The sequence below is a fragment of the Trachurus trachurus genome, assembly GCF_905171665.1.
Source record: "Trachurus trachurus genome assembly, chromosome: 13".
In the NCBI taxonomy this organism is placed as follows: Eukaryota; Metazoa; Chordata; class Actinopteri; order Carangiformes; family Carangidae; genus Trachurus; species Trachurus trachurus.
The window spans coordinates 35,765,425-35,792,215 of record NC_139892.1 but is presented as its reverse complement, the minus strand read 5'-3'; the positions used below and the strand labels follow the sequence as shown (position 1 = coordinate 35,792,215).

The 26,791-nt window shown below is 42.5% G+C and overlaps 1 protein-coding gene across 3 annotated transcripts in view; it reads left to right on the top strand.

The window, feature by feature from the left end:
• The window catches only part of mettl16 (methyltransferase 16, N6-methyladenosine), a 52,784-nt gene that overhangs the window by 8,475 nt on the left and 17,518 nt on the right, over positions 1-26,791 (top strand). For all 3 annotated transcript variants that reach the window (XM_083984805.1, XM_083984804.1, XM_083984803.1), the window contains exons 3-6: positions 14,105-14,292; positions 16,919-17,059; positions 18,715-18,830; positions 19,040-19,182. In XM_083984805.1, coding sequence (XP_083840931.1) covers positions 14,105-14,292; positions 16,919-17,059; positions 18,715-18,830; positions 19,040-19,182 — 588 coding nt within the window. The remainder of the gene's footprint in view (positions 1-14,104; positions 14,293-16,918; positions 17,060-18,714; positions 18,831-19,039; positions 19,183-26,791) is intronic.

Here is a 26,791-nt window from a genome sequence, read left to right as displayed (position 1 = left end):
TGGAGGGACTGATTATTGATGAAGCACCTGATTTTCATCTTGATGAGCTGGAACTATAAATGGGTTTACCATACCATGTTTAACTGCAAATTTACTTTATTAATTGATTATCAGAGGTGGCGATTAATTTATTTTTCGGTTGTTACAGCTGTAATCTGGAATCGTTGTCACTTTTTAGCAGTGGGAGACTTCTTGTGAGAAGAAATCCTCCCCTTTTTTTCCCTCCATAAACATTTGAGCCAGTGTGAAAACAAAAAGGCCTAACCCTGATCAGACGTTAGTGGGAACTGGAGTCGGTTGCCAGTTCATTGTCTTTGCTGACAACATGAACGGATGTCCAGGATTTGTGCCTATAACTTTGTGCTGGTTAACCGTCTGCAGAAATTTGGCTCCTCTCTCCCTCCCTTCGTCAGTCTGTCATTCCATCAGTGGAGGGATTAGCGTGGTTTTGTATTTCCCAATGAATTCATCTCCTGGGTTTTTAAGTATTTAAGCAGCGAGTTAGGGGGATGAGAGTAATCTCGGGGAGACACTCACTCAATCCTCGGGGGGAGATACGTCCCCCTCGTTTAGGAGTCGTCGGTGGAGAGGGCTGATAGCGGCGGGCCGAGAGAGGAGCTCAGACCACTAGAAATATGGTGGATGTGATTGGAATTGAAGTGAGGAAAAGATAAACCCCCAAAATAGTCTGAGTTTTTTTTTTCTCAGTTTTTTTGTGAAGGAGAAGGAGGGAGGGGCTAAGATCAGGGAGATAGAGGGGTGGGATTAGGAGGCATGAACGGTTATTAAAAATGCAACAGCCCTGGTGACATTTAATTTGGCAGTCCATATTTCCACGGGCTGGAAGACAATCATCATCTGTGGAGGGATTTTCACTTCAGTGTAATGTTCAGTTTTCACACCAGACGGATTATTGAGCATGTTCTCGGCAATTAAGGGTGAACGAGCAAATACTTAGGACTCCATGATGCCTCGCTTTAAATTGATAAATGTAAACTCACACTTCTCAATGCAGGGTTTCCCCCAGTGTATTATAAGCCTGGCGGGCCGCCAGGCCTTACTTGCCTCCCCGCCAGGCTAAGCATCGTTTATTAATTTTTTAAAATCAGTTTTTATACTCAAACACGTGGTCAGGTGTCTTTTTCATCACCTGGCAACGTCACAACTTTGTCGCACATAACGGGACACGTCACGGACATCATGCTCCTCAGACCGCATCTATGATCAGCCTGCTGCTTCACCAGCTGACCGAGAGGAACGCACCGAGTCCACGTTAACGTGAGCCGAGCCGCGGGTCCAAGAGGCAGTCAGCTGCCGCAGCTGTTAGCTGTTAGCTGGTAGCTGTAGTTGTTAGCTGGCAGCTGTAGCTGTTAGCTTTAGCTGTTAGCTGTTAGCTGGCAGCTGTAGCTGTTAGCTGTTAGCTGGTAGTTGGTAGCTGTTAGCTGGTAGTTGGTAGCTGGTAGCTGGTAGCTGGTAGCTGTTAGCTGTTAGCTGGTAGCTGTAGCTGGTAGCTGTTAGCTGGTAGCTGGTAGCTGTAGCTGGTAGCTGTTAGCTGGTAGCTGGTAGTTGGTAGCTGGTAGCCGTAGCTGGTAGCTGTTAGCTGGTAGCTGTTAGCTGGTAGCTGTAGCTGTAGCTGGTAGCTGGTAGTTGGTAGCTGGTAGCTGTAGCTGGTAGCTGTTAGCTGGCAGCTGTAGCTGTAGCTGGTAGCTGGTAGCTGTAGCTGGTAGCTGGTAGCTGTTAGCTGGTAGCTGGTAGCTGGTAGCTGTTAGCTGGTAGTTGGTAGCTGTTAGCTGGTAGTTGGTAGCTGGTAGCTGTTAGCTGGTAGTTGGTAGCTGTTAGCTGGTAGCTGTTAGTTGGTAGCTGGTAGTTGGTAGCTGGTAGCTGTTAGCTGGTAGCTGTTAGTTGGTAGCTGTTAGCTGGTAGTTGGTAGCTGGTAGTTGGTAGCTGTAGCTGTAGCTGGTAGCTGGTAGTTGGTAGCTGGTAGCTGTAGCTGGTAGCTGTTAGCTGGCAGCTGTAGCTGTAGCTGGTAGCTGGTAGCTGTAGCTGGTAGCTGTTAGCTGGTAGTTGGTAGCTGTTAGCTGGTAGTTGGTAGCTGTTAGCTGGTAGTTGGTAGCTGGTAGCTGTTAGCTGGTAGTTGGTAGCTGTTAGCTGGTAGCTGTTAGTTGGTAGCTGGTAGTTGGTAGCTGGTAGCTGTTAGCTGGTAGCTGTTAGTTGGTAGCTGTTAGCTGTAGCTGTTAGCTGGTAGTTGGTAGCTGGTAGTTGGTAGCTGTTAGCTGTTAGCTGGTAGTTGGTAGTTTGTAGCTGTTAGCTGGTAGCTGGTAGTTGGTAGCTGGTAGCTGGTAGCTGGTAGTTGGTAGCTGTTAGCTGGTAGTTTGTAGCTGGTAGCTGTTAGCTGGTAGCTGGTAGCTGGTAGTTGGTAGCTGGTAGCTGTTAGCTGTTAGCTGGTAGCTGGTAGTTGTTAGCTGGTAGCGGTTAGCTGGTAGCTGTTAGCTGGTAGCTGTAGCTGTTAGCTGGTAGCTGTAGCTGGTAGCTGTTAGCTGTAGCTGGTAGCTGTAGCTGGTAGCTGTTAGCTGGTAGCTGGTAGTTGGTAGCTGTAGCTGTTAGCTGGTAGCTGTAGCTGTAGCTGTTAGCTGGTAGCTGGTAGCTGTAGCTGGTAGCTGTTAGCTGGTAGCTGGTAGCTGTTAGCTGGTAGCTGGTAGCTGGTAGCTGTAGCTGTTAGCTGGTAGCTGTAGCTGTTAGCTGGTAGCTGGTAGCTGGTAGTTGGTAGCTGTTAGCTGGTAGCTGGTAGCTGTTAGCTGTTAGCACGTCGTCCCCTGCAGCGTCAGAGCTCCGGACTCCTGTGAGCCGCGGGGCTTTCACCTGATGTGAAAATGATCCATTGTTTCATTTTTCAGCTCGTAAATTTCGCGATCACACACGTTTGTTTTCTCTGGTCCAAACAGTAAATCCGCGAGTGTCACGTTTCCATGACAACTGACTGGAAAAAGAGCGTGGTACGTCATTACGTGACTCCAAATCTTTTACAGTCTATGCTCTAGATGTAAAAAATCTCGGAGAATAATAAAAAAAATAAAATCTGAGAAATAAAGCTAAAGGAGACACCAGGCGGCAGTTCTTTTTAGTTTTTAATGCAAACAGTTGATGCTATTTATTTAAATATTATTGTATAATTATAATTATTTATTTATTTTTGTGGTTATTGAACAGCATTTCAAGAGTGCCTTTCTGTGAGACTCTGCTATAGCTGGTGTTTAAATATGTTACATAAAGTCTTATAATAACAGATGTTTATGATAATATTTTCAAATTTCTAGTCAACTTTTAACATTGATCTTAAGGCCTTATGGAATCACACCTTATAAATGCTACTGCTCCATTAATGAATCTGTTCCCTACAGGGCCCTGCCATCAGTCAATGGTCAGGGTCAGGCCCCTGTCACAAAAAAACACGCTTGGGCACCGGTGGCTCGGCGATGGGCCGCCGGTGGTCCGCCGGTGCTACCCTACCACCGGGCTTAACAAGTTTTCTGGGGGAAACCCTGCAATGGAAAACCCAGCAGAGCCGTTAACATTCAGATTTATGTTTATTATCTGATGGGAGTAAGAAAGAAGAAGTCATCGCCTTAGGCTGGATATAATTTTTCCATATTTGACCCACTGAATGTGCTGTAGACCGTCTGTACTGTGGCTTTGGTATCCAGGTAGAAACATCTCTGTCCTCCAAATCATTTGTTTGAAAATGAGTTAATTATGAATTATAATTGGCGTTGTGTTGAGGATGGCCGCAGGGTTTCTGGTGAGCAGCTCCAATTAGCTCTACGGAGCTGACATGAACAAAGCCCATTATCTCCACTCATGTGATTGGTTCAGTGGTGGTTGTTGGTTGACGACTTCACCCTGAAATCTAAACAGATTTACCTCTGTTGTTGTTCTCGTGTTGTCTAAACTGGAAGTGGCAGCGCTCACATGGCGCCTGCACAGAGAACACACGTCTAATCACATCTGGTGCTTCTCCACAGCTGATGCTGAGACCAGTCACAGTGAGGTGGTCGACTCGAAGCGTTTTCAGTATTGTCAGAGCAAATGATCCATCATTTATCATCTTAGATTTAAAAGAAGTAAATCCCTCCAGCTGATTTCCTGAAAACCTTCCTAATAATTTCTAAAAAGTGACAGTTATTAAGCTCTTAAAGGTCCAGTGTGTAATATTTGTCACGGTTTATTGTTAAAATCTGAATATACTACCAATGAATATAGTTGTATAAGTGAATAATCACTATAAAATAAAATCTGTTTGGTTTTCATAGCCTTATAATCTCCTTTTATATACACATATAGCAAGGGTCTTGCTTAGAGAGTGTCGCCATCTTGCGCCGCCATGTTTGTACGGAATAGAAAATCTTGCCTCAAGAGTTTCAAATTCATAACTAAACAATAGAATTATTTAATAGATAAATGATAGCATTGGATTGGATTGATGTCACTGTTTTCCCCTCATTTTACACACTGGACCCTTAATTGCTAAGATATTTCCTAAATAGGCTCATACAGTGTGGTAGAAATTATAAGAGAAATGTAGAAAATGTCGCTACAGATATTGATTAGTTTAGTTGAGTTGAACTTTATTGTGTCCACCTTAGTGGAAATTTGCCTTCGGCTTCCCCCGCATAAAATTATACCAGGAACAAAAAGATGAATCACACGAGACCTTCCCCAATACCACACAGACAAACCATGCAGGTGGACAAGAAATACCAGCAGCAGCAGTGTGTTGGAATAAAAAAAAAGAAAATATCCTTGAAATCAGCTGCAGTCATCTGCATGAAATGCCAGTATAGCACATGAAATAAAAGATTTATTTTATGTATTCCTGCCGGCCTGATGGGAGCAGTTCAAATTCTGAATTTCCGGGGTGTGAGGCATCCCCAGTCATCTGTGTGTCCTTCCTGACTGAGTCCCAGAGCTGCTGCTGTGGTTCAGCAACCACCTTCCCTGTAACGCTGATGACTGTGGAGAGCTTGTTATTGTTCTTCACAGTCAAACTCTCGTAGCAGGCAGCTCCGTTAACTGTAAAATGCTGAAATTTTAGCTCTCGGTGACTCGATATTCAAGCTGTAAATGTGGCATATTAATTCTTAGTTTAGCTCTTGAACAAATACCATGCACTCCCTATAGCTGCCGTAACATTTCACAGATTCAGCAGTTATGGATTTCAAACATATTTCTCTACCAACCTCATTTCCACAGACTGGACACATGACTCACTGTGACAGATTCAAGATTAATTTGTCTTTTCAGGAAAAACTGAGGGATATTGATGACAGTTTCTGAACTATCTGTAATTCAATACAATATTAGAATATACAGTAAGGAAAGGGAACTTTCTCCATTTTATAATCTTAGTCTTTATAGTAGGGCTGGGACGATACGCTTTTCTCCCAATTCGATTCTTCTATGATTTTTTTGGATGGCGATTCGATTTAAATTAAGATTCTACGATATTGCCGATTCTCTCGATTTTTTGTCTTTAGCATTTTTAACATTTATCTGCACACAAATACTGTAGGAGCCTATAAATTAACATACTCCATTATAAAGTGAACTTAAACCCTTTTCAAAACCTGTACTCTCTGTATGTAAAAAAGGCGAACAAATGCACATTGCACAATATTTCAAAAACAAAATCGATTTTTGAAAAAAAAAAATTGATTTAAAAATAGTCAAAAAGGATACTGCGATATTTATGTGAATCAATTTTTTCTCCCACCCCTACTTTATAGTCTCTCCACCTCATAAGCAGCTTCATATTGCGGAGGTAAAGATAAAAAAACAGCTAATTTTAAGGAGATTGTGAGGAAGGTTTCCAGGAAATGAGCTAGAAAATACACGCCACGGCACATAAAATAAGCCTTTACACCTCCTTCTCACAAAAATAATAGAAAATGGGCAACACCTTGAAGAAGAATTGCAAAATGAATTCATCAAATCCTGAATCCTCAGAACAATAATTGTGATTGAAACATTTGCAGCAGTCATTTCCAGCGGTGATTGCAGGTTGTTACCGGGGTCCTGATGGCTGTTTGTGCAGTTCCCTTAATGAGCTGATAAAATGATGATGATAAAAGTCAGTTTTTTTATCTCTGATCTGGTTGGGAGTTTTTTAGCGAGGCGCCGTTTTCTGCTCTTATGAGGACTGTAAATGTGTCTCAGTCAGTGTTTTAAGAGAGAAAAAAAAACACAAAAAACACCAGAGCAGGAGCAGGAGGCGCCGCTAATCAGCACAAAATGCTTCCCAGCACATTTGTGAGCGAGGTAGGTGCAGCCTGAAGGTCACCTCGGCCCGGTGTGGTGTGCAGGTGAGAGAGCTGCGTTTGTCTCGGGAGTAAACTGCCCTCCTCTTTAATGATGCCGCCCGTCGTCCTCCTCATCCATCTGAGCCTGAAGGACTTTTCCTGTTTCCTCCCTCTCAGCACTTTCAAGATTCAAGATTCAAGATGCTTTATTTGTCACAGTATGCATAGTTAAAGTGTTAGGGCTGGGACGTTACGCTTTCTTTCCGATTCGATTCTTCTACGATTTTTTTGGATGGCGATTCGATTTAAATTGCGATTCTACGATATTGCCGATTCTCTCGATTTTTAGTCTGCATTTTTAACATTTATCTGCACACAAATACTGTAGGAGCCTATAAATGAACATACTCCATTATAAAGTGAACTTAAACCTGTACTCTCTGTATGTAAAAAAGGGTAACAAATGCACATTACACAATATTTATAAAAAATCGATTTAAAACTCGTCAAAAAAGATATCGCAATATTTACGTGAATCAATTTTTTTCTCCCACCCCTATAAAGTGTACACTTACAACAAGCAGTGAAATGAAATCCTGAGTACACCCCCTCCAGACTGTGCTGTCCCTCAAATAAAAAAGAAATTGTAAATATAAATAACAAACTTAAATAAAATATAAAGAAGGTTAGAAAATAATTTCATTAGTGCAGCAAGTAGGCAGTTCAGTATAAAAACGTCCAAGTTTAAAGCAGAAGTAAGCGATCCGGTCGTTTTCGCTAATGCTGCGTTCCAGGCAGGCTTTTGAAACCGTAAATTACAGCTTCAAGTCACAACTTACGACTTTGTAGCGTTCCAGGCAACTCACTCCTGTTTCTCCGACCTGTTTTACCTGTGAAAGTCACTATAACGGCCACTCGTAACTTCTGACCCGTGAACTCGTACCAGATCGAACTGGTACGACTTCACAGGTCGAAAAAACATGAGTTACGAGTTTCCTTGAACGCACCATAACAGTCCTCGTCCCTACGTCACCACATTCACGGCGTCCCTTGGCTGCACACACAGCCCTGCATGCCGTTCTCTCTCCTCATTGGATAAAAACTGTAGGATACAATAAATGTTTTCTCTTCGGCTCAGAGCAGAGCAGAGTGACTGAGAGACCCGTGTTTCAGACCAAACACTCTATGTAAGTGATTGCTGTCGGAAGATAGAACTATTTAAGACTTATATTAACACAAATATATCACTTACTTCTGCTTTAAGTAGAGAGAAGTCTTTGATCCTCACACTGTTCCTCCAGTGTGGATGCAACACCTGCAGTTACCTGGAGACATTTAAACATTATAGACATTTTTTTATATAAGTGATTGCTGTCGGAAGATATAACTATTTAAGACTTATATTAACACAAACATTCTGCTTACTAATGCTTTAAAAAGCAGATCAAGTGCAAACCAAAGGGCAAAAGGGTTAGAGAGATAGAGAGATGCTCATGGCATGTTCTGATTCACTTCCCTGTCGGTCCTCTCCTCCTCTCCTCCTCTCCTCCTCTCCTCCTCTCCAGTCTCTCTGCTTCCTGCTCCCTCTCACCTGCTCCTGTTTCCTCCTTTTTCATCTCAACACAAGCTGCAATCACTTTGGAAACGCCGGCTCCTCTCTGCCTCTTTTTCTTCATCCTCCCCACAGGTTCGCTTCAGCTCACTACCCCCCTCTCCCTCTCCACATCTCAACTTTTCCATCCACATTTTGTCCCATCCTGCGTCCCGTCCCCGTGACGTCAACGCGGCACAGGGCCGTAAAAATCGCGGGCACTCGCACGCAGCAGCCATTGCTCCAGCGTGGCCAGATTTGCGTGCTCTCTCTTCATCTGTTCAGTAGGTGGGGTTGCCATGGAGACATTTGCAGTGCTGCTGCTGCTGATGGGAGTGATCGGTCTGCAATGCGCACGCACACACACACACACACACACACACACTCATCAGGGGCTAAAAATAGAGGGCTGGCCCGAGCTGCAGCCTCCCTCTCTGAATATTGATCCTGATCTAATGACGCCTCTGAGGAGAAGTGAGGGAGGAGGTGTGAGCAGAGCAGAGCAGAGCAGAGCAGAGCATCTGAGCCGAGCCGTATGCTGCTGATGGATCGCTTCTGTCTCATTAGGCTGATTCAGTTTTTATAAAAGCGCAGGTTTCTTCTCCGGTTTGTCTCGATGTGAGTGAACGTGTCGCTGAGCCTCAGAGGTGTTAGTTTTTCTCTAAAAGGTCAGAAAGAAGCCGCTCCGCTCCGGTCGGACCATTAACCTGAGCTGTTCATTAGGTGAAGACTAGAGACACCGGCTAAGATTGATGTGAGGCTCCACAGGTAAATCACTTCTCATTAGTATCCGCCTCACACCTGGCTGCAGGAGGGTCGTTAGTCTGGGTTACCATGGTCACTGAAGATGCAGCTCAGCAGCAGAGCAGGTGTGTTCCCTCAGTCCGACCTGGGCAGGGGTGTAGAATATGATTCTTGGGGCATTTTGTGCCTCCATTAAACATTCGTTTGGGTCGCAGTTTAAAAGGAACATGCACGATACACCAACTTTTAATTTTATTTATCTAAGAAACTCTTGGCACTTTTTTTACTTTATTTAAATATTCAATCATGTCAAACCCTAACATATAACACAATACATTAGAACTTTTTCACAGATCTACAGAATACATTTCCAAGATCTCAGATAAAATACAAATTAAATAATACAAAACAAAATAAATAAATACTAATAGCATAATATAACACCGTTATGTCAACACACAAATGTATTTAAAGGGATAGTTCAACATTTTGTGCAATTGGCCCATTGCCATAATGCCTATTAGGAGTAGGTTTGTTACCTTTAATTGTTAACCCTTAAAGCCCCTGTACATACTTTTTTATTTAGTGTTGATTTTGGCGGCCCCTGTGGCCGAAAGCGGTGGTGTTTTGCCGGAATGAAGACTGCATTTCCCACTGTCGTGAAGACGTTTGTCTGGCCGGCGCGTGTAGATTTGTTTTGGAAACGTCGGAAAGAAGACGGGACTTGCTTTTTTTTTTTTTTTTTTTTAGCAGCGTAATGTATCTATTCGTATCGTTTCGTCAGTGGTCCGACCCGACCAGGCCTTAGAAATAGCGTATCTTCACACGGGTGATGGGCTCATTTGCTGTTGTAGGTAGAGACTTTTGCGTATTAAAACCTCCGTACAGGGGCTTTAATACTGTCTCCTAACGTTGTGTTATTATCTCATAGTGTGGTGAATGTGCAGCTCACAACTTGTCCACCAGAGCGTTGTGGAGTTGTTGGATTGTGTATTTGATGAGTTTGATGAGGGAAACCAAGAAATCCCATGAGCCTCCGTAGTGTAGCTCTGAGCAGCTCACGGCTCTGCTCCGCTGATCTAAAAACAGCTTGCACCGACAATTAAAGGTAACGAAACTACTCCTAAAACTATAGGGATTATGGCAATGGGCCAATTTGCCAAAATATTGAACTATCCCTTTAACAAACACATGATTTTATTACTATCATTACTATAGTATTATCATTACTATTAGTATTAAGAGTAGATTCTCTAAAGAAGCGGAATAGGGAAATATAATTGACACAAGGAGAAGTGTTGGAATTTAAGAAGCTTCGGCTATTTCCCACTCCTTTTGAACACACAGTCGATAATTATTACGTATTTTTTTGTTTTGTTTTTTCATTTTTGTATGTTGTTGTTTTGTATTGTTTTTTTTTTTCTTCTTTTATTACTGTGCTCTTGCATTCATCCATTCATCCATTCATTCATTTATTTATTTAAACTCTGACTGTAACCCATACAGCCACGCTGCTTCTCAGGTGTGTTGGTATTGGATCAGCTTGGCCTCCCTCACTGGAGAGTCCTGCTGCATCTTTGATGAGCTGCGGTCAGAAGAGCAGCAGCAGCCTGTTGTGCTCCTACACTACGCTGAACTGGAGCTGTCTGCCCTCCTTCCACTTGAATCCTCTTTCAAATATCAAAAGCGACAGCCCTAATGAACCTACTGTTTATTTTGTGGAGTGAATCAGTCCAGATACACTTTGTTGATTCAGACTGGGTTCCTGTATTGTAGCTCATATCCCACTGGAACCTGAGGCTGAAAAGCTCCTTGGTTTGTTTTGTGTTTTGTTTTTTTAATCAGTTTGAACTAGGGCTGTTCGATTAATCGATTTAAAATCGTAATCGCGATTATTTGGAATTGTAAAAATCGATTTTTTGAAATCGTAAAAATCGATTTTTTACTCTAACTAGGGTAATTACGGTAAGCCCCCGTTCATTAATCTGGGCTGCGCTGAATTATCGTAATGACTGCTGCCTCCTTCCTCCCATCACGCTCTCCCACTGCTCTCCCCACACACTGTAAACAAGCATGTCGGCATTTGACTAAGATCAGTGAGGATTTCGTTGCCAAAAAGACCAACGGCCCTTTTCCACTACACAGTTACAGCTCTCACGGTCCATTAGGCCCATTTAAAAAAGACACAAACAGCACACAAAATAGTTTGTCATTTAAAGCAGAAGTAAGCGATATTTTTGTGTTAATATAAGTCTTAAATAGTTATATCTTCCGACAGCAATCACTTACATAGAGTGTTTGGACCGAAACACGGGTCTGTCAGTCCCTCTGCTCTGCTCTGAGCCGAGGAGAAAACTTTTCTCGTATCCTACAAGTTTTATCCAATGAGGAGAGAGAACTGCATGAAGGGCTGTGTGTGCAGCCAAGGAACGCTGTGAATGTGGTGACGTAGGGACGAGGACTGTTATGGTGCGTTCAAGGAAACTCGTATTTTTCCGACCGTGAAGTCGTACCAGTTCGATCTGGTACGAGTTCACCGGTCAGAAGTTACGAGTGGCCGTTATAGTGACTTTCACCGGTAAAACAGGTCGGAAAAACACGAGTGGGTTGCCTGGAACGCTACAAAGTCGTAAGTTGTGACTTGAAGCTGTAATTTACGATTTCAAAAGCCTGCCTGGAACGCAGCATTAGCGAAAACGACCGGATCACTCACTTCTGCTTTAACAAAAGAATCGTAATCGTAATCGGAAATCAATTTTTCAGAGAAGAAAATCGAGATTTTATTTTTGGGCAAAATCGAACAGCCCTAGTTTGAACATTCACTTAAAGCAGAAGTAAGCGATCCGGTGGTTTTGTCTAACTTCCTGTCAGCAGATGGAGTTAGCAGTCCCCGCCCTCGTCCCTACGTCACCACATTCACGCGCATCCCTTGGCTGCACACACAGAGAGGACTGCCCCTTTATGCCGTTCTCTCTCCTCATTGGATAAAGGTTGTAGGATACAAGGAAAGTTTTCTCCTGGGCTCAGAGCAGAGCAGAGTGACTGACAGACCCGTGTTTCAGACCAAACACTCTATAGAAGTGATTGCTGTCGGAAGATACAACTATTTAAGACTTATATTAACACAAATATATCACTTACTTCTGCTTTAATATGTAACTGTGGAGTTGTTGTCATTGCACAGGCTTTCATTTTTATTTGGTGTGAAGCATCAGTGAGGAGGAGCTGAATACTGACAGTCAAGTATGTTCTGTGTTCAAGTCTAAATTGATTTGTGGAAGAAGAAAAAAAAACAAACAGTGAAAATAATAACGATCAGATACCGCTGGAATATCCTCACACCAAACCCGTGAGCTGCCAGACGCTCCAGTCACCAGGATGTGTCTAATTGCATCTGCCGAGGTGCGAAAGCGCTCGGAGAAAGCTTTAATTACACCTATCTCACCCACACGTTTGGTCTGTCGCACGCTCACGCCCGCATGTGCGACAGCTGAAATCATTAAACACGTCGGGAGGAGAAAGACGAGCTGAGAGCTGAACGAGTGTGACTGAGAACTGGGAATTAGGAAGTGGGAGGTCTTAGATGTGCTCAAAACGTGGATTTCATTGTCATTAAGAGGGGGGATTGTGAAGTGATGGGCTGCTTATCTCCCAATTGTCCTTCAACTGTGTGTGTGTGTGTGATGTGAAATAATGCAGTTCAGAGAAGCGCTTAATGAAGTGCTGCACTGAGGGCAGTTGGGCAAATTGCTGATGATCACCAGCAGCTCACTAAATTGAAAACATCCTTTAAGTGAAATCTCACATAATCTCTCACATTGTTTTCCACCTTTTTTTTTAACTAAGTTTTTTATTTCAGTTTCATTCAAAATCAGACATACAGAATCATATTTATCATGTTATCTGCTGTTTTCTCAAATGTTCAATACAATGTAGTGCTTATAGGGACATGATAACAATTCTGACACAACAAAGGAAACCAAGACTGTAATTTTTACTTTATCTTTATAAATTAAAAATAAAACAAAATTATTGTCAGATTAATAATATGGAATGGATTCCCTCCTGTAGCAAACCCCTGGCAGGGCTCCACCTTTCAATGAATATGTCTTTTTGAAGTAATACATTTAATTGCTGTTGCTAGTAGTATTTGTAGAGGATATTTTTTGCCTTTTGCTGATAGACCTACAGTAGTAGAGCCATCGTTGGGTCCATTGTAATATTTCCACCAAATACTTCATTAAGTGTTTCAAACGCTTCTTCCCAGAATGTTTTCAGTTTTGGGCATAACCAGAATGTGTGTAGTCTAGTGTCTAGTTGCCAATGTGATGACCACAATTTCTCCAGCACTTCCACCATTTTTTAAAGGGATAGTTCAACATTTTGGCAGATTGGCCCATTGCCATAATCCCTCTAGTCATAGCAGTAGGTTCGTTACCTTTATTTGTCGATGCATCAGCGGTTTTGCATTAATTTGCCTCTAAAACAACTCTGTGTGGTAACGTTGTGTTATTATCTCATAGCGTGGTGAATGTGCAGGTCACAACTTGTCCACCAGAGCGTTGTGGAGTTGTTGGATTTGTGTATTTGATGAGTTTGATGAGGGAAACAAAGAAATCCCATAATGAGCCTCCGTAGTGTAGCTCTGAGCAGCTTGCGGCTCTGCTCCGCCGATCTAAAAACAGCTTGCACCGACAATTAAAGGTAACGAACCTACTGCTATGACTATAGGGATTATGGCAATGGGCCAATTTGCCAAAATGTTGAACTATCCCTTTATAATTGGTAATAATAATGTTGTATTTACTCAGCTGACTGCTAAGATATGACAACAGCATCTTTAAAGCAGAAGTAAGCGATCCGGTGGTTTTGGCTAACTTCCTGTCAGCCGATGGAGTTAGCAGTCCCCGCCCTCGTCCCTACGTCACCACATTCAGGCGCATCCCTTGGCTGCACACACAGAGAGGACCGCCCCTTTATGCCGTTCTCTCTCCTCATTGGATAAAGGTTGTAGGATACAAGGAAAGTTTTCTCCTCGGCTCAGAGCAGAGCAGAGTGACTGACAGACCCGTGTTTCAGACCAAACACTCTATATAAGTGATTGCTGTCGGAAGATACAACTATTTAAGACTTATATTAACACAAAGATTCTGCTTACTTCTGCTTTAAAGTAAAAGCAGTTATTCCTTGCTCAGCTCTGACCTGTGTTACTTGTTGTAGGTGTTTACATGAAGTTATTATTCACATGTCCAGTCGCCTCGAACTCAGTTAAATAAGCTGATAAGCGACTGGGGTCTGGTGTGCTCCGCCTGTAGGTGCAGCCATGTTGGAACAGTCTCTCACCTGGTAAACTTTGTGACCCTTTGCTGCACGTCATTCACACTCCATCTACAACCTTCCCTTCTTCCTCCACTTTGATAAAATCGTGTCCTCCAACTAATTCAACCATGTGTTTTTTTTTTTCTTTCTCCTGCAGCGTGAACTTCAAGGAGCCGGAGGCGGTGCGAGCGCTGACCTGCACCCTGCTGAAGGAGGACTTCGGTCTGACCATCCAGATCCCTCTGGAGCGCCTCATCCCCACCGTCCCCCTGCGCCTCAACTACATCCACTGGGTGGAGGACCTGATCGACGGGCAGAAGCAGCTGCGCAGGGGCATCGACATCGGTACTGACGCTGTGCTACGTTACAGTTTGTAGTTTGTTATTATCACATTACATCATCATGTGGAGGATGGTTCACATGTCAGGCTGTGAAGTCCAGGTCTCAGCCATGTCCATGTCATTTCCATGTCCATCTTGTGTTGTGTTAAAGTTGGCTAGTCAAGTTTCTGTGTGTTTTTACAAGTTATTGTTATTGATTTACATAGATAGTAGATTGTCCCTCAGTTATTTTTGAATCCGAGCCTAAGCTTCTGCTTTATCAAACTGTGTCCAGAGAGTGCTACAGCAGTTTATCATTGATTTATAATGGAAAATTCAGAAAAAGGATGAAAACGAATGCAGCAGTAGAACCAAAGAAGTAATCTTGTGTTTTATTCCTTATTTAAACCAAACCTTTAAGCTCTACAGCTCTCTGTCTGTTTTACCACCGCTCACCTACAATTAAACATGTGTCCTCAAACATAAAAGAGCACAGACAGTTTTTAATGGAGAGATGCTGCACTAATATTGATTTGTTTTGGTTTGTTTGGACCGCTGCTGCAGGAGGAAGTTCTTGTTCTGCAGGATTTTGACCTCAAGCACAAACTGAAGCTGAATAAATTAAAGACCGGTTGCTCAGTTATAGGTTGGATCAGGTCGACGCTCCAGAGTGTGGAGAATTAAATAAAAAAAAGAATCTAGAAAACATGTTGAGTCTTCACAGAGATAATTTGAATAGGAGCCTCCTGTTCTTCTTGTTTAGTCTTGACGTGGTTACCAGCAGCTCTGAGCCACACGCTCAATAGCCGTGTTTCCACTGCAGGAGTTCCTGGTAGTGAAGGGAGGGGGTAACTAGGAACTTCTACAGGAACCGTCCTCACTCGGCCCTCTCAGTGTCTCCACTGCAGAGTAGGACCCACCGGGCTCTGATGGCGACGTGCAACAGTTTCGATAGCTTTCTTTAAAAAAAATGCCATCTCGATCGTCACGTAATCCCGCGATCGCGTATATTTACCACTCTTTTTTTTAAATAAATCTGTTTATTGAAACACTTCACATCATGTTACATGACCTTTACAAATAGATGCTTGATTTTTTCCAAATAAACAAACATACAAACAAACGAACAAGTAGAAAACATACAAAACATTATCCCACCCCCCCCCCACCCCAGTTGGTCTTCTTTTTCAAACAGAGTATCTCGTCATCAACCACCTTACATTTGTACAGTCATATTGATCTAAGAGCACAGCTGGACAGAAAAACAGAATGTGTCATTCACTCCTACACCGTAGATGTTGTAGCTACATTATCGAAATATGAGATAAGAGGCTGCTGTAGTATAGAATTTCCCAGTTGACCCTCGGAGTGAACATTTTATTTTTTCTAATTTAAGGAATGACATTAGGTCAGTCTGCCAAGATTGTTCTGCTGGGGGTTTAGGCAACTTCCAGTGTAGAAGGATACGCCTGCGGACAATCAGTGAGGCATTTTTTTTTTTTACCAGGCCTACTGCTACTCTCGTCTTTTACTGAGTTATTCTCTCTTTTTTCCGGCTGTTTTTTCGTTTTTAGTAACGCTGGGTTATAAAAATGCATCTTATTTCGGGGCTTCCTCTTAGCGTCACATGATCCTGCTTTGAGTCCAATGACCAATCAGCACAGAGTAAAATCTCAAGCCCCACCGGGACTTCTTCAGGGCCGATCCGAGTACCGACCCCCAGGCAGGGACTCGGATCGGCCCCGTAAAGGTTCCTGTAAGCGGCCCTGAGGGGGGAGAAGGTTCCTGCAGTGGAGACAAACACCAACGGGGCCGAACCCGCAAAATTACCCCGAAGTTCCTGCAGTGGAAACGCGCCTATAGCAGTAGGTTTGTTACCATTAATTGTCGATGCATCACCAGCGGTTTTGCATGAATTTCCCTTGAAAACAACTCATAGCGTGGTAAATGTCCAGGTCACAGCTTGTCCACCAGAGCTACAATATGTTTATTAATCAGTCCAACTTAAATAAATTGTGGGGGGGGGGGGGGGGCACATGAAAAAATTGGGGGGGAAAAAAACAATATAAGAAGAACTTCTCCTAAATAATAATAATAGCAACCCTGCAGAGTCCACACAGGCTGTCTTGTCAGTTGGCGCTTCCAGCTGGTGCTCATGGCTTCAGTCACCCCCAGTGTCCCCAGTGAGACCCCCATCCACATGTCACAGCCTGTTTGCTGTTCTGTCATAGAAAGACAGGTGTGTGTGTGGGGGTGTGTGTGTGTGTGTGTGTGTGTGTGTGTGGGGGGGGGGCAGTGATTGGTGGAAGCAGACTGAAGCCGTCTGCTCCCTGATGGATCACCACTGGGCCTTTTCCCTCCATCAGCGGATCAGCCCCTCCCTCCGCCTGAATTATGCAGCTCGGCTCCCTGTTAGAAGTGAATGATTTAATAAACGCTGGTGAACCTGACACATATCGACCATTACGGCCGGATAATGCTTCAGAGAGGCACCGTGACACGTTCAGGGACTGGGACAGCCTTTGCTTCATACAATTTCTGTTCCATCACTCAGTCGTTTCCATTCATCATCATGAATTTATACCTTGTTGTCATGCTTCCAGCAGTGTTTCTGATATGTGTTTGTGATATGTGTGTGTGTGTTTCCTCAGGCACCGGGGCGTCCTGTATCTACCCATTGCTGGGAGCCACAATGAACGGATGGTTTTTCCTCGCCACAGAGGTGGACGACATCTGTTTCGACTACGCTACCAAAAACGTGGAGCAGAACAACCTCTCTGAGCTCATCAAAGGTTAAAACACGCTCCTCTCACGTCACATTCATTTTCATTTCATTTTCATTTCTGCTTTATTTATTCAGGGAAGGTCAATTGAGAGCGAGCTCTCAATAAAACACAATTATACAGTATACAAGATTCACAATTACATACAGGTTGTAAAACATTCGATAATACGTTTTTAAAACTAAGGAAATAAGATGATCCAGTTTCAGACAGTTTTGTAGGTTATTCCACTTTTGGGGGGCATAAAACTGAAAGGCAGTCTTCCCCAACTCTGTCCTGATACTGGGAATTTGTCAAACCAAGGTATCCTGTGAATGAGTGTGTAAGTTACAGATTCTAAGTGAGATTAAGCTAGTAAGATAAACAGGTAAAATTTCAAGTAAAGCTTTGTAAATAAAAACCATGCAATGTTGTTCCCTCCTTACACTTAAGGATGGCCCTCCAACCTTATTATAAAGAACACAGTGATGGGTTCGGAACACATCTCCAGTAATAAAACGAAGAGAGGAGTGATAAAGTACGGTAAATACAATCAGGACAGGTTTTCCTGCAGCCTCTGTGGCTACAAGTGGGAACTACAGTAACTGGTAATTAAAGCTGCATCGTTATAATCAAAATATGCAATATGGCCAAGTGCAATATCCTAATTGCAGGGGCAGCAATTTTGTTTTTGATGAAAAGAAAATAGTGTCACTCACAACTAGGGATGCACCGATACCTGGGCTTAGTGCATCGCCCGATACCCAATGCAGATCCCATACCACTGTTGAATTAATAAACTGTACATCTTGCCATGTGGAAGACAGTGAAGGCATCAGGCTGGACTTAAAGGGATGCTTCACCCAAAATCGATAATTCACCAATTTCCTACTCACCGTCATGCCAAGGAAGGGTTTGGAGAACTTTCAGAGTCATCAAACCGCTTTTGGAGTTCCAGAGGGGGTCCGACTGGCGACGGATTTTTATTTATTTATTTATTTATTTATTTATTTATTTGCCTTTATTTAACCAGGTCGGTCCCGTTGAGACACAATGACCTCTTTTTCAAGGGAAGCCTGGCCAAGACAGCAGCATAGAAAAGTTACTACACTTACAAGACACAGAAATCACACAGCACACAGATAAATACATTACAAGATAGAAGCAACAGGACTAAAGGTTCGGATTCACATTAAAACAAGAACAAGTGCGGTATGAAGCTGCTGCAATTTCTCTCACACGAGTTTTCAAAGATCCAAGGTTGATCAGCTCCTTTAGCTTTAGAGTTTTCATTTTCTATGAAACTCCAAAAGCGTTACCCTTCCTTGGCATGACGGTGAGTAGAAAATTGGTGAATTATCGAATTTGGGTGAAGTATCCCTTTAAATATTACTTTTGTAAAACGTTGTTGCTCTGTGTTGTGAACCGATGTAGCTATTTAGTCACTTAATATCTGATCGGTGCATCCCTAGTCACAACGTGTGTGTTTTTCAACAGTGTAAGTGTTGTATTACTACAGAGAGGCCGACCAATCATATTCTCAGGACGTGTTTGTTTGGTACCAGACCCAATAGAAACACACAAAATGAATCGCTTTATGTGTTTTTGAGTAAAAATAAAAAGCGAAACTTCAATCACAATATTTCATCAACACCTAACCTCATTGTTTTTTTTCACTTCTCCAGTTGTCAAAGTTCCTCAGAAGACGTTACTGATGGACGCCTTGAAAGAAGAGACGGAGATCATCTACGACTTCTGCATGTGTAACCCTCCGTTCTTCGCCAACCAGCTGGAGGCCAAGGTGAGCGTCGGAATAATTCACTGTGTCGTTCTGCCTCAGTGCTGAACATTTAACCGGAGAAGGTCGGACCTCTCTAATGAAGAGTAAACGCTGCACTTGTTCTCTGACCCGAGCAGCTCCGACATGAAACGCTGTTTTGTTTACGCGATAGTAACGGGCCTCTAACAGGATTTAATCCTAATCCCGGTCTGTCTTGTTGCTCTCTGCAGGGGGTCAACTCCAGGAACTCGCGGCGGCCTCCTCCCAGCTCGGTGAACACCGGCGGGGTGACGGAGATCATGGCCGAGGGCGGCGAGCTGGAGTTCGTCAAGAGGATCATTCACGATAGTCTGCAGCTCAAGAAACGCCTGCGGTGAGGAAAAGATAAAGAGCAGGACGAACAGTCAATGATACAACACATATTAACACTTTAATATTTTGTCATGTCCTCTAAAGCAGTGGTTCTCAACCTTTTTCACATCAAGGACCCCTAAATTGACACAGATTAGACCACGGACCCCCATTGGACCAAATTTAGAAGTAAACACCAGAAATACACAAATATTTGTTCTGAGACTGAAGAACATTACTTTTTTATACTTTTAAATTAGGGCCAATGGCGTGAATTTTTGGAAATATTATAGAGAAATTTCTGGAAAAAAAGTGGTCCAATTTCTCCAAAAACATTTAAACATTTCTGGGAAGAAGTGGTAAAATTTCTCGTAAAAAATGTTCAAAATAAAAATAAAAAAGTAAACATTTTCTAGAAAAACGTGGTAAAATTTCAAAAACAAAAACGTTTTTAAAAAATCTAGAAAAAGTGGTAAAATAAAAATAAAAAAACTTCTAGAAAAAAGTGGTAAAATTTCTCGTAAAAAAATGTTCAAAATAAGAAAGTAAAACATTTCTAAAACAAAAAAGTGGTAAAATTTCTAAAACAAAAAAGTAAAAAATAGTCTAGAAAAAGTGGTAAAATTAAAAAAAAAAAAACCTGGACCCCAGGTTGAGAACCACTGCTCTAAATAACTTAAATGCACCATTTTAACCCTTTGATGCATAAAGACCTGCAGCAGACTCATGCGTTGCTGCTGCTTCCTGTGGTCTGGAGGTTTGGCGTCTCTCCATGATACCAGCAACATTTCTTTCTTTTTTTTTAATTAACGTTTTTTATTGATTCCACGTATCAATATTTAACATTTCACATATACAATTTTCCAACAGTATACAACAACTTCTCCACCAGGGAGCAGAGACATAATTATATAAACATACATTCTCAAAGAAAGTTACCGTAGAGTTAATCTGAAGAAATAAAAGAAACACTTTTTCACTCCTGTCCTTATTTTCACATCTCTCTTACATCGTCCCTTTTCTCCTGTTGGAGGGTAAACATAAGAAACATATGAACAGTGAACACATTTGTAGCCTGAACCAAGGGGATCCGTAATCTACCATACACATTGTCCTTACTGCACAAAGTCTGTTCTCAATGGAGACACAAAATTAACCCAGTTTTCCCAATAATTTTTAAAAGTCTCTGTTTTTAGTCTAGTTGAGAAAGTCAGCTTCTCCATTCTATAAATATTGAGCGTTACCTCGACCCAATCCCAGGGTTCCTACGCAAGTATGGAAAGTATGGAAAAGTATGGAATTTGATTTTATACATTTCCAGGTCTGTAAAAGTATGGAAAATGGAAACTATTGTATGGAAATATATTTATTTTATTTATCTTATCTTGGTTTGGTCTTATCTGAAGTTATTTGGGTTAATTATTTTGTATGCACTATTGTATGTAGCTACAATCTCCTGGCAATGATTTGGTTGCATAATGGCATACCCATTCAGAATAATGAAAACAAATAATAAATTGCATGCTTTTTTTTATATTATGCACATCTATTTACTTAAATATCGCAAATTATTATTATTTTTTTTACCAAGAAGTATGGAAATTAGGGTCTGGAAAAAGTATGGAATTTGGAAATTTCAAATGTGTAGGAACCCTGCAATCCTCCATTGTTGGTGCATCAGTTTTAAGCCATTTTCTGGTGATGGCCTTTTTAGCTGCCACCAGCATTATATTTTTCTCCTGACCTTGTAATCTCCTGGTTCTCTTTTCCCAAATATAAAGCTTCAAATGTAAATGGAATTTTCACTTTAAAATTTGTTTCCATACTCTTATGTAACTCCCGCCAATAAGGGAGAATACAGGGGCATCCCCCAAAAGATACAACAACAACAATTTTATTTATATAGCACATTTCATGCGACAAGCGCAAACTCAATGTGCTTTCACAAAAATAGAACAACATTACAGCTCGTAAAATACGTATATAAAAAAAACACAATAAGAAAACAATAAGAAGAAAGTGTTGCAGATTAAAAACAATTTAAAAACTAAGAAACTTGTTAGGAAAAAGGGAAATATTGCAAATTAAAGAAAAACAACAATTAAAAACTAAAAGCTTGTGAAAAAAGAAATGTTTTTAGTCTGCTTTTAAAAGAAGATACTGTTGTAGCAGACCTGAGTTCGTGAGGTAGGGAGTTCCAAAGAGTAGGACCATAATGACTGAAGGCACCATGAGCTGAGCTAGAGTATATTCTTGGAATAGTGAGTAGACCTTTACTTGATGATCTCAGGGATCTGTCTGGTGTGTACTCAGTGAGCATGTCAGAGATGTAGGGAGGAGCTGCACCGTTCAGAGCTTTAAAAACAATAAGTAGAACTTTAAAATCAATTCTTTGCTTCACTGGAAGCCAGTGAAGAGATGCTAAAATCGGAGTGATGTGTTCAAATCTTTTGGTTCTTGTTAAAACTCTGGCTGCAGCATTCTGGATAAGCTGCAGTTTATAAAGTGCTTGTTTTGTTAGTCCAGGTAAAAGTGCGTTGCAGTAGTCTAACCTACTTGAAATAAAAGCGTGAACCAACTTTTCAGAATCAGATAGTGATAAAATGGGTCTAACTTTAGATATGTTCCTAAGATGGTAGAAAGCAGTCTTAGAAATGAAAGAGACATGCCTATTAAAGTTGAGATCAGCATCGAGAATCACACCCAGGTTTCTTACATGCTCACTAGGCTTCACAGGACATGGAGTCAATAAGGAACAGATATGGTGCCTCAGAGTCTTCGGACCTACTACAAGAATTTCAGTTTTTTCATCGTTCAATTGCAGGAAGTTTTCAGTCATCCACTGTCTAACATCTTTAATACACTGAATGAGATCATTTACTGGGCTCAGGTGGTCAGCAGAAACAGATATGTATAGTTGTGTGTCGTCAGCATAGGAATGATATGAAATGTTGAGTTTACGGATTAAGTAACCAAGTGGGAGCATGTACAGATTGAACAGGAGTGGGCCAAGAATAGACCCTTGGGGAACACCATAAGAAATGCTAACTTTGTCTGATTTGAAGTCAGCAATAGAAACAGAATAGGATCTATGAGTAAGGTAGGAGGAAAGCCAGCTTAGAACAGTGCCTTTAAGGCCTACACAGTGCTCAAGGCGCTGAAGCAGGATACCATGATCAACCGTGTCGAAAGCGGCACTGAGATCGAGAAGGACTAGGACTGAAACTTTATGGCTGTCAGAGTTGATTTTAAGATCGTTAACTACTCGGGTAAGGGCCGTTTCTGTACTATGGTTGACTCTAAAACCAGACTGATACATGTCAAATAGGTTATTTTCTGACAGATGTACATGTAATTGCTGATAGACTGCTTTTTCGAGAATTTTCCCCAGGAATGGAAGATTAGAAATGGGCCTATAATTATCAATAACAGATGGATCTAGATTGGTCTTCTTTAACAAAGGAGTAATAATAGCATGTTTGAGAATAGTGGGGAAAAGTCCAGTGAGCAGTGAGGTATTAACAATTTCAAGCACATCATCCACCAGACAGTTAAAAACATCTTTGAAAAACTTGGTGGGCATAGCATCAAGAGCACAAGTTGCAGAGCTTAGCTGCTGTATCACTTTTTGAAGTTCATGGCTTAGGATAGGGCTGAAGTTGGACAAAGTGACGGCAGTATGACACTGTGGAGCGACAAAGTGGTGAGCTGCACCAGCGCACGAGGCCACAATGTTGTTTCTGATATTGGAGACTTTGAGATTAAAATGAGCAGCAAACTCATTGCATTTTTCTGGGGAGTGAAACTCAGGAGGTATAGGTCTGGGAGGATTGACCAGTTTATCAACTGTACTAAACAAAAACTTGGAATTATTATGATTTTCAGTTATAATCTGAGAAAAATAGTGCTGTCTGGATCTTCTAATTTCTGTGTTATATGTGCTGAGCAGATCTTTGTAATTAATATAGTCGTCTTGTAGTTTTGTTTTGCGCCACTTACGTTCAGACTTACGGCAGGCTCTTTTTAGTGCTCTCACACTATCCATATTCCTCCATGGTGCTTTCAACCTACCTAGAATTGTCTTTATTTTTAGTGGCGCGATATCATCTAAAATTTGTGTCACAGACCGGTTAAAAACATTGACTAAGCTGTCACATAGAGACAATGATGACGAGTCATGGTCACAGTTAACATTAACAACAGACTGTGACCTGTTAGTATATCCTAGGATAAACTTGTTGGATGTGTCTGCACGAAACGAGCGCCTTTTAGTTAATTTCAATCTAGATTCGCGTTTGGTGATCAGTGACATATCAAAGAAGATACAGAAGTGATCTGATATCCCAACATCTAGGATGGACTTTAAGGTTACATCGAGGCCTTTAGAAATGACTAGGTCAAGAGTGTGACCATGATTGTGAGTAGGACCAGTTACATGCTGTGTTAAGTCAAAGGATGATAACATGTCAGTAAACTGTTCAGCAAAATTATCTGTGCCATTATCAATATGAATGTTGAAATCGCCGGAGATAAGGACAGAGTCATATTCAACAGAGATCTTAGATAGTAATTCAGCAAATTCCTCTACAAAACAATTTCTAAGCCTTGGTGGACGATAAACTGTGAGTATTAGGCAGGGATATGCAGATTTTAAAACAAAAGCTAAGTACTCAAATGTAGAGTAGCTACCAAGGGAGACATTTTTGCTTGATAAGTGATCAGAGAATATAGCAGCCACACCACCACCTTTCATATTTTCCCTGGAACAATGCAGAGATGAAAAGTTAGGAGGAGATGCTTCAATCAGCTCCTTGTTACCCGTTACATCAAGCCATGTTTCGGTGAGAAGTATGCAATTAAGCCTGTGAGAGGTTATAAAATCATTAATGATGAAAGTCTTATTGACAAGAGATCTGACATTCAGGAGTGCAAACTTTAAGGAGCATTTTGAAGTAGTCGTGGGTGGTGAAGATGACAAGCTGGACTTAGAAGATATGAAAATGACTGGCTTTATTCTCCCCACAAAGTCTCCAGCATCGTGTATCTCTAGACTTCTGTTGTGCTGCTGTCCGGCAACATTTCTACACAACTGACACTTTTTAGTTTTCTCCAGTAACTGGGCTTCGTGAGATCGCGTGAAGAGATCTGTGCTGATGCTGATGCCGCAGCCACCAGGTGGTCACAGCTGCATGGTCACCGGTGCTGGCTGTGATTATGCTACGTGAATAATTTAACAGAGAAAGGGGCAGCTCTTCACCTGTGAGCTCCCTCTCCCTCTCCCTCTGCTGCTGAACGTAGACAGACACAGCTGCAGTGGCAGTGATGCAGCTGCCACACACACACACTCACCTATAAAAAGGAAAGAAAAGCCGAAGACAATTAGATGTTGGGTCTAAAAGAGGAACTATGCTATATTTTTACCTTAATTAAAGAGCTTTGGAGTAATTGTGATGGTTAAATCAATGACTTGTAACTTATTCCAGGGAGAATGGAGGCTCTCTGTCTTCCTCTTAGCGTCTCTTGGCTGAAAACCACCAACCTCGTAAGATCAGAGCCTCCGTCCCGGTGTCCCAGCTCTCGTCTCAGCGGCACCGCGACATAAAAACGTGCCCTGCAACCTGTAATCTCTTGTTTATGACGGATAGGGCTACACAAATATACACATTATAACATTGCATATGATAAATAACGTTATCCACCGCTCCATGGATTCATTTCTCGCCGGCTTCATTAAAATCAAATGCACATGACCGAGAGGAGGGTTAACAGTGGAAAAGTGACCAGACTCACATAGTTCCCCTTTAAAACTTAAATTATTTGCAATATTGTCATTTGCTACAGCCTGCATGGAACAAGCCACATCGGGTGGATTTGATATATATATTGATTCATCACCCATCACTAACTTTTAAGGGGATTATTATGGAAATATCACTGTTTGAAGGCTCTTTAACACATCTGGGTGTTTGTCTTGCCTTCCAGCCCCAAAATGTGAAAATTGCCCAAAAAATCCGTAATGTGCAGGCTTCCTAGGTTGAAATCCACTTGGTTTTACGAGCTGTTCCCTCAGTTGTCTTCCAGTGATGTAACTAGGTTTTGAATTTGCATAATCCCACCCATAGACTGTAAAAAGAATGGACGTAGCGTCCGTGACGTCACCCATTGGTTCTGGGGAGTCGTTTTTGTGACTCCAACATGGCGGCCTGAACAGCGCCATGTTGGATTAGCCGGCCGAGAACCCGCCCACTGGCCTCGAAGCAGCTGTCTACGGAGCTGCTCGGACCTGTCACTCAACGTTTCCGCGCCCTAATTGGCCAGAGTTTTAACCTAATAACAGTAAAACGGTAGAGTTAAAAAAAAAATTCACCCCCCTCAGAGTGTGTGTGGGGGTAGAAACTATCGATTGAGACCAAAAAACGTTCTGACACCAGGCTTTTAACATGTTTACTGAGGATGTAAAGGCTGCGATTTTAACATGGGGGTCTATGGAGAATGCTCCCTTCTGACACCAGCCCCCAGAGGAAGAAGAGGGGATTGCAGTTTTTTGAACGCGGAAGTGAGCTTCACTTCTCAGACCCACAACTGCCCCCTTGATCCCACCCCTACCTGGGATCGGTAGAAGGGGCGGGCCAAGCAGTGGTTAATTTGCATTTAAAGGGGCAGGCACCGCAACCAGCCGTTCTGAACAGGGCTGTTTTGAGAGGATGAAAAGAGCTGTGATGTTTGATCCTTGGGGGATTTTGACGGAAACTTTAGACACCTGGGGACTATTTTAATTTGTGGAAAGAGGGCATCATATGTCTCCTTTAAACCCTCCTAAAACATGATTTTTCTGTCTAGTTGCAACCAGATCTGAAGCAGCAGAACTGCAGAGCTCCATGTTGAAGTTGGCAGATGGAGGAACAAGAGCACTGCAGTTCCTCTGTTTGTGGAGAGGCTGAGAGAGAGAGAGAGGTCTAAATGTGGGCTCAGCACCAGTGGAGGGCCGACACCGAGAGGGGGAATGGGCAGATGGGGTCGCTGCACAGCGATGGAGCCGTCATCCACAGTTGGTTTAAATGATTCTGGCACACGCTCGCCCTGTGCTGTGCTGTGCTGTGCTGTGTCCGGGAGCCCACAGGGAACAGCTGTGTTTGGGTGGATTGGTAATGATGGTGGTGGTGGTGGAGGCTTCACTTTACCCTCCCCCGTTACCATGGCTGTCACCGGGGCAGCGGAGTGAGACACGGGTGGAGGGAGCTGCAGAGTGGTGCTATTAAAACTGATTAGACATGCCACACCTGCTCGGCCTCCTACTGTGTAGTGTGTGTGTGTGTGTGTGTGTGTGTGTGTGTGCGCGGTGCTTCAGTGGGAAGCTGAGTGGCCCTGAGAGAGCCTGATGTTAACAGCTGTCGGCTCCACTCGTGCAGCGAGGACGTGAAAGTGAAAACGAACCCACGAGTCCCACTGAACAGTTTTGAGAGTTTTTCAGACCGAACCAACCGCGGCCGACTTGTCTGTCACTCCCAACAGCATGCTGGGACACCGGAGTCACCGGGTGCCCATGGAAACCAGAGGTGCCAGCGTCTCTGATTGGTCCTTTGAGACGCTCCACCGCTACACCAAGTTGCTCCTCCTTCACCTTTCTTTTC